The sequence below is a fragment of the Hypanus sabinus genome, chromosome 14 (assembly GCF_030144855.1).
Source record: "Hypanus sabinus isolate sHypSab1 chromosome 14, sHypSab1.hap1, whole genome shotgun sequence".
Classification (NCBI taxonomy): Eukaryota; Metazoa; Chordata; class Chondrichthyes; order Myliobatiformes; family Dasyatidae; genus Hypanus; species Hypanus sabinus.
The window spans coordinates 28,069,863-28,078,258 of NC_082719.1; the positions used below are offsets into that span (position 1 = coordinate 28,069,863).

General features: G+C 36.8%; 1 protein-coding gene across 1 annotated transcript; it reads left to right on the top strand.

Moving 5' to 3' along the window:
* The first annotated feature begins 1,720 nt into the window (after window positions 1-1,720).
* Window positions 1,721-8,396, top strand: med28 (mediator complex subunit 28). Its single transcript, XM_059988928.1, has 4 exons — window positions 1,721-1,931; window positions 3,431-3,497; window positions 5,677-5,789; window positions 7,921-8,396. The coding sequence occupies exons 1-4, from the start codon at window positions 1,764-1,766 to the stop codon at window positions 8,116-8,118; spliced, it is 546 nt and encodes a 181-aa protein (XP_059844911.1). The 5' UTR covers window positions 1,721-1,763; the 3' UTR covers window positions 8,119-8,396.

The following is an 8,396-nucleotide window of genomic DNA, read 5'->3' on the forward strand; positions in this document are numbered from 1 at the left end:
GTACTGTACTCCAGTTGTAAACAAAAGATTCTGCAGATGCTGGAAATCAGAGCAACACACACAAGATGCTGGGGGAGCTCAGCAAGTCAGGGAACATAGTGGAGACCCTTCATCAGGACTGGAAAGGAAAGGGAGAAGATGCTACAATAAGATGGGGGAGGTGAAGGAGGAAAGCTAGAAGGTGGTAGGTGAAGTCAGATGAGCCTGCAAGGAGGGATGAAGTATGAAGCTGGGAGGGGATAGGTGGAGAAGAAGGAATCTGATAGAGGAGAGAGGGCCATTGAAGAAAAGGGAGGAGGATAGGTGATAGGCAGGTAAGAGGCCAGAGTGGGGAATTAAAGGAAAGGGGGAGGTAAAGATAATCTAAAGTTGGGAGAGATCAATGTTTACGCCATCAAGTTGGAGGCTACCTAGATGGAATATGAGGTGGTGGTCATCTAATCTGAGAATGGCCTCATCATGGCAGAAGAGGAGGGCATGGACTGATAAGTCAGAACGGGAATGGGGATAGGAATTAACATAGTTGGCTGCAAGGAAATCCCGCTTTTGCGAATGGAGCAGAGGTGCTCGGCAAAGCAGTCCCCCAAGCTACGTCGGGACTCACCAATGTAGAGGAGCACGAGACAGAGTGGATGATCAATTGTCGGTATTTCTATAAATAATCAAGAATCTTAAAGCAGCATGCCCATTGGACATTCTGTCATATCCTAAACGTCCCCAGACTGTACCATGTACAAAACGGCCAGAGGCATCTTGCTAAGGTTATTCAAAAACAGTACATGGAGAAATAACTTGCACCTTTTTTTCACTTCAGTATTTGCTTTTATATTAATGATCAATAATAATGTAGGTAGTAATAATGCATATTTCATTATACCCATTTTACTGGATATTCTTTTCTGAAATCAGTAAGAAAGTTGAGAATAATATTTAAGTGACATGAGATCTGCAAATCTGTTGAGTGAAGAATGACTGCCCATAAACAAAATTACCCATAATGCAATCAGTGCTAATTTACTGTACAGTATTAACCAACTGCACCAGATTTTAAGTCCTCTTGTTTTTCACTTAATAGTTGTAGAATACGTTGGCCATCGTTACTCTTTGTCAACTTTCATTAGTTCATTTCCACTCTCACTTCCTTTCCACCCATTCTTTCCGAGATTCACCTATAGCTTGCCGGCTCTTCGTCTGCCTCTTCTCCCCTTGCCTCTTCTTTCAGTCCAGATGAAACGTTTCGACTCTAAATTTTGACGGTCCAGTCTACCCTACAGATGCTGCCCAACCTACTGAGTTCCTCCGGCAGCTTCTTTTGCTTTATTTGTTTAATTTTCGAATGGAATTTGAAGCAATGCTTAGGTTGGTTTGTTGATATCAGATATGGTAACACCATGGTAGTGTTTGAACATCAATTATCATTTCAAAGGAACTTCATGAACTGAACTGGCAACCAACACGTAGTGCAGATTCCACAAACTATAGTGATTTAACATAGCGATTAAATATTAGACAGGGTCATAATAAAGCGAAACTGTCATTAAAAATTAAGACACCCGGACAAAGCGTCAAAATATAAATCACAGGGAACTTTTACACGAATATGACAGAAGGGAAAACCAATAGGTCATCTCGACGTATTCACTCGGTAATCAAACTCCTTTAAAATTTGCTATTCCCGGTTAAGGGTCGAAAGAACTGTCCAAACTCCGCCTGCACTTTCTGCGCAGACTCGGGGCTGCGCGTGCGCACCGAGATCCCGGAAAATGGCGGCTTCGCTGTCGGGGATGTTCTCACACCCGCCGCAAAACCCCAACCCGCCACCTCCACCGCCGCCCCCCGGGTCCGGGGCCACGGCTGTGGCCTCTGCATCCACGGCCGTGCCAGTACGGCCTCCCAGCACCCTGGTGGACGAACTCGAAGCTTCATTTGAGGTAATGGCGGTGCGTGAGGGCCGGCGGTTTTTCAGCGGGGAAGGTGGCTGCTGTATCCCGGGACGGATGGGATGGGAGGTGCATGAGTGCTCTTAATAATCAGCCTTTTATTGCACCTGCATTTATTGCGAAAGAATGAATAAGCTGGATTTTTAGAAAAAAACGGATTTATATGAAGCAACACACACAAAATACACACATATAACGTGTGTAGCGATTAAAATTAGAGAAGATAAACTGGACAATTCAGGAGAAAGTTTTGTACTAGTAAACTTTATATAGTACTTTATATGTATGTAGGACCATTTGCCTTTTATTTCTATCAATGTCAGGTAAATTTGAAAGCATGTTGCACGAAGTATGGAGATAATTTCTTAAATTTTTTATTTATCATGGGTGATTAATTTATCAATTAGAGAGAATTCTGGATAATAAGTGAAACAGTGTTGACAGACAGACATACTTTATTGAACCCGAGGGAAATTGGGTTTCGTTACAGCCACACCAACCAAGAATAGTGAAGAAATATAGCAATAATTGTTGATAGTTTCTGTAGCACCATTTTCCAGCTGCAGGCTCTAACAGCTGGACGAGCAAAGACAGCAAATATATGCGATTGTCATGGTGAATTAGTTACACTGGAAAGCACACAGAATCTTGACTTGGAAATACATCATTGTTGGATCTGAATTCTGGAACTCCTTACCAAACAGCAGAATGGAATACATTCATCTGGAGGGTTGCAGCAGATCAATATGGTGGTTCACTCACTCTTTCACAGGGACAATACAAATTTTGGCAGACCATAAGAACATAACATATAAGAAATAGGAGCAGGAGTAGGCCATCTGGCCATGGACTCCTCTCCACCTACCTGCCTTTTCCCTATGACCCTTAATTCCCCTGCTATGCAAAAATCTATCCAACATTGCCTTAAATATATTTACTGAGGTATCCTCCACTGCTTCATTGGGCAGAGAATTTCTCAGATTCCATACTACTGTGTTCTTTTGTTATTCTTTAGAATCCTTTGTATGTTGTACATCTTCATTTTTGTTACAGTATAATGTTACTCCCAATACAATGGCTGGATGAGGTTTTACAATTCTTTGATAGTCTGAGTAAATCATGCCCTTAATCCTGTCAAACTTGTATCCCATTGGAGAAACACTTACTTTGGCTGCACTGCTCACAGTTCAGATTGTCATGTTCATATTATATTTAAAACTTAATGTTTGGAAAAGTTTCTTGTTTCTACTTTTTCCACAAGATTTTATTACACTAGTGTGATTGTTGGCTGCTCTGTCTATTTAATTGTTTCCCTTTCATGGACATGCTTAGCTTACCCCAGTTTAATAACAAGCTACCTCACAAATATTTTGCTGACATATTTGGTTACTTGCTATCCCTGACCTTGATTTGTACTCCAATTATAACATAATGGAAAATTGCTCTTGTGCTGGATTGTTTCTGTTAAATTAATTGAGAATTTCTTGTAGGCCTGCTTTGCATCATTGGTCAGTCAAGACTATGTGAATGGCACAGATCAAGAAGAAATTAGAACAGGTGGGAAACCTTGGAAGAATTTATGTAATGGTATAAATAATTATTTAAGCACTAGCTTGTCGTTGGACCTAAAATGATTATGAAAGCTCTTTCTCTAATGTGTTAAGTTCTGGCAGAAACATTTTTCCCAAATATATTTGCATTGTTACAAAGATGGAATGAACTGTAGTAATAGTTTTAAGGATACTGTATATATTATGTAGATGCTAACGTATTTTTGGTTGATTATTTATCTTGCTCGTGTATTAATAAAAGCAATGGCCTTATGAGGCACAAAAGGGAACATTTACATACCTGGGAACACTCAGACAAGATTGAAAATTAACCTTGATATTCTAACTGTAGTCTGCATAATAAGGGAAAAATAATCATGGATTAGGCGTTAACTCATGTTTGTGCTTCTTGAGATAACTTGTAAAATTTAGGACACATTGACCTGGATTTTGTGTGAGCTGTCTTACAGACATACAAATTTGGAGCAGCTGTATGACACTTAACCCCCAAACTTAAGATCATGACTATTCTGAAGTAATGTCTACTTCACCTTTATGTCGGCGTATGGTAACCTTTCATACTCTGTTTCTCTATCACACTTTTATATGTTGAAGTCTTATTTTTAAACAGTAACTCTTAGTTGAAGTTTCTCCAGCAAGAGAAAACATCCTCTTGACATCCACTCTGTAAATATCTTGCACAATTTTATTGCACTCGAATCCCCTTCACTCATCTATACTTCATCTTTAGAGGGCTAGCCTGTCTAACCTTACCTCTTAGACAATTCAACCATTCCAGGTAATTTTGTCTAGAAAACCTCTGAACTGTTTTCATCAAATTAACACTTTTTCTCAAATAAGGGGATCAATAACTTACATAGTACTCAAGAATTGGTCATACTTCTGTCTAACGTAACAAGCTTAACTTCCGTACTTGGGTATTCAATTCTCCTAGCAATAAAACAATGACATTCTGTTTAGCTTTGTCAGTAACTGTACTTAATTATCATTTGGAATCGTGCACTAGAACTCCCAGATCCCCCTCTTTCTCTCTGTCTCTCAACACTGGTAAGCTGTTAGGGTGACCTGATAGTAAACTTTTTCATTTTCCTATCAAAATGGACAATTTCACATTTTACCACATTTTGCTGGATCTTTGCTTATACACTTAACCTCTACTCCTTTGTACCCTCCTTAACACTTCTCACAACTTTTGTATTTTGAATTATTTGCATGTTTAGTAACTGTACTGTACCTTCAGTATAGTTTTCTTAAAAAAAAGTTCAGCTCCCAGTCATCCCATGCTGTGCATAGGTGGATGGAACTTCATTGGCTTTGGGATTTTGGTTTCAGCAAGAATTAGTGAGCTTTCAGTGGCAATTAGACTTTGGCTGCATTTTTCTGAGGTCTTGCTTCCAGCCATCTTGACGGAAAACAAAACTGATATCAAAGAATTTGGCAGCTTTTAAATGTCTGATTTTTAGTGACATTTATAAATAAAATATATGTAAACAATTTAAACACAATGTTATTAAGTTGATAAATGCCACCTAAAGTAAACAAAACCACTTCTGGGTCTTTAAAAATTTAAACAAATTAGAGTATTAAAAAAAAACACCCTTGGGAGGGATTGCGTCGACTAGGACTGCATTCCTTGGAATGTGGGAGATTAAAAGGTGACCTGATAGAGGCATAAGCTCATGAGAGACATAGAGAGGTGATGCTAAAAATAAGAGGTCATAGGTTTTAGATTAGAAGTGAGAGGTTTAAAAGGGACATCAGGGGCAGCTCCTTTGTGTAATGTGTGATATTTGGAAAGAGTTGCCAGAAATTGTGGGCAGATTAACAACATTTAATAGACTTCTAGATAAGTAACACACAAAATAATGCTGAGAAACCTCAGCTGGTCAGACAGCACCTCTGGAAAGGAATAAAGAGTCAATGTTTTGGGCTGAGACTCATCATCAAAAATGAGTTTTGTAAAGTCTTTCTGGAGTATCCGCCTGTAGCCAGGAAGGCTTGTGGTGTTCACAGATTTTAATCACCATTGCATGTTTCAGAAGTTCTTCATTAATTTAACAAAATAAATGCAAACTGCCACAGACTTATTAAGCATGTAATAGAGTCATTTGCTTCTAAACAGCTTACAATTTTATTCATAAATGTGTTCATCTATAATGCCACAGGTGTAGAGCAATGCATTCAAAAGTTTTTGGATGTTGCCAGGCAAACAGAGTGCTTTTTCCTACAGAAGAGGCTGCAGCTTGCTGTACAGAAACCAGAGCAAGTCATAAAGGAGGTAAAGAACTTATTTCCTGTCATTTTATAATTTATTATGTCTCTGAGGGGGAAAAAAATCAATTGAGTAATCAGCATTACGTGCTGAAATAAAGTTAACAGAGTTGGTGGATTTGAGTCTAAGATGATTTCAGGAGTCATGGATTTTATTAGCCTGCGTAATTGTCAAGATATTGAATTGTGTATATTTAAAAATCTGCAGAATAATGGGACAGTTGTTTATACTTTTAATACCCAAAAGTACACACAGGGCCCTATAAATTATTGGTGGAGTACTTGGAAATATATACAGTTTGGACAACAGGATCCTAAATTTGGATTGTACCCTACAACTTCCATAATATTGAGATGATACAATTGGCTTTAATGTTACTGAGCCTGTGACAGAGGAAGTGCAAAGTAGAGTTGGTAAGGGTGACAAGTACAACAGGCTTATGCTAACTTTATGTGGTCTTGTTACCCAAGTATATTACCTTGTTCCCATGTGTATTGTAAATAATGACACAAGTGACTTGGAAATCCTCACAGTGCTATAATGTTAAGAGTGGCCATTGTAGTTTGATGTCTTTCAACCAACTTTCCAACAAATTTGAGTTACCTAAATCTAACTTTTTTAGATATCTACAAATTAGAAATTTTTTACATAAAATTCTACCATCCTTCCCCAATTCAACTTCAATGGACTTTTTAGGTATGATTTTTACCTTAAATCCCTATCAGAAGGGATTAGTGGCTTTTATTTATAACATGATTATGAAGATACAACCAGAAATATCAGGTAGAATTAAACAAGAATGGGAAAAAGAACTTCAATATAATATATCAATAGAAAAATGGGAAAAAATTTTACAAATGGTTAATTCTTCTTCTATATGTGCTAAACATGCTTTAATACAATTTAAAATTGTACATAGAGCTCATATGTCTAAAGATAAACTTGCTCGATTCTACTCTCATATTAACCCTCAATGTAACAGATGTCATTCAGATGTGGCTTCATTGACCCATATGTTTTGGTCATGTCCCACCTTATATAATTATTGGAAGGACATATTTGCTACCATTTCCTCAATTTGGAATATCGATTTACAACCTCATTTTATTACTGCAATTTTTGGTATACCAAATGAGGATGGTATTAGATTCAATTAGATGAATGATTGCTTTTGTAACATTAATGGCCAGAAGGTCTATATTGCAAAATTGGAAAGAAGTAAATCCTCCTACCACATTTCAGTGGCTCTCTCAAACTATTTCTTATCTGAGCTTGGAAAAAATTAGAAGCACTATTTTTGACTCATCAGTTAAATTTGAAGAAACTTGGGGACCGTTCATTCGACATTTTCATATGAATTAATCTGACCTCTCCCAGACCTTCTCTCTGTCTATTCTTGTTCTGGTATGGAGTTCTGGAGTTTTTGGCACTATCATATACAAATAAACTGTTACTATTGCCCATGTTAGTTTAGTTTAGTATTTTTTTTTCTTAATATATATTTTTTGCTTGTATTTTTATAATTTTTTCTTTTTCTTTTGACGATTATTTTTTATTTTTTTCATATAATTATTATAGACTTGATTGATAATGTACTATGTTTTTCTGTTGATATTTTAATAGGATATTGTTATCCTACTATTAATTCAATTTCAAGTCTTATGCATTTATAACCTATTCATTATTATATTATGTTTTTTTTATATATGAAATTCAATAAAAAGATTGGAAAAAGAAAAAGAGTGGCCATTATGTGGAAAGGAGTGATTGATCTTGTGTTCTCTGATCTGAAGTCAACTGCCCTACTGACATCGGGGAAGATGAATTTTAGATCAGAGAAAGTGTACAAATGATCAGTCAGCACAAAGTAAATCTAACAAATTACATGAACAGCAAAGACTATCTGGACCTTGAAACAAACAGAGTATCTTCCAATTAAAAGGCTTTAACCATGTTGTCAGTTCAAATGCTTTGTACTACTCAACTGTTCCAATGCTTTACACTGCTCAGTTCTTAAAGTTTACCTTAATGTATGTTTTGTTTATAAGTTCCTTAATTATTTTGTAATCTTTCAAGGCTTAAACATTAAAAATATTCCTTTTGGAAGTATTCTTAACAATATGTATGCATTTTGTAGGATGTTTCAGAATTGAAAAATGAGCTACAGAGGAAAGAAGCCTTGATCCAAAAACATCTGAGCAAGCTGAGACACTGGCAACAAGTCCTGGAAGAGATTAATGTACAACCGAAAAAATCATCAGATCTTGCTCAAGGACCTTTAGCCTATCTTGAACAAGCATCTGCAAATATCCCAGCCCCACTAAAACAAACGTGATACTTGTAAATATCAACAAGGCAGCTGGAAGTTTCATATAAACTGTTCTCCTAAGTCCCTCCCCTTCCCCACCCTGTAGCCCATTTCCTTTAGTATCAGTTCCAAGTAATCCTTTGAATGAAGGTAGTTATAGAGTGTAAATATACAGTGAGTAAATCACATTGAAATTGTCTTCATTTTGATTTGAAGGCATAAATATTAGCTATATGCAATATTTGTATGAAAAAAGCTGTAATTATCTTGTGTATACAGTTGTTACAATAAAAATGTACAACAGA

Coding starts and splice junctions, on each gene's coding strand:
- med28 (XM_059988928.1), top strand. CDS start 1,764: ATGGCGGCTTCGCTGTCGGGGATGTTCTCACACCCGCCGCAAAACCCC. Junction 1,932..3,430: donor AACTCGAAGCTTCATTTGAG/GTAATGGCGGTG, acceptor AATTTCTTGTAG/GCCTGCTTTGCATCATTGGT. Junction 3,498..5,676: donor TCAAGAAGAAATTAGAACAG/GTGGGAAACCTT, acceptor ATAATGCCACAG/GTGTAGAGCAATGCATTCAA.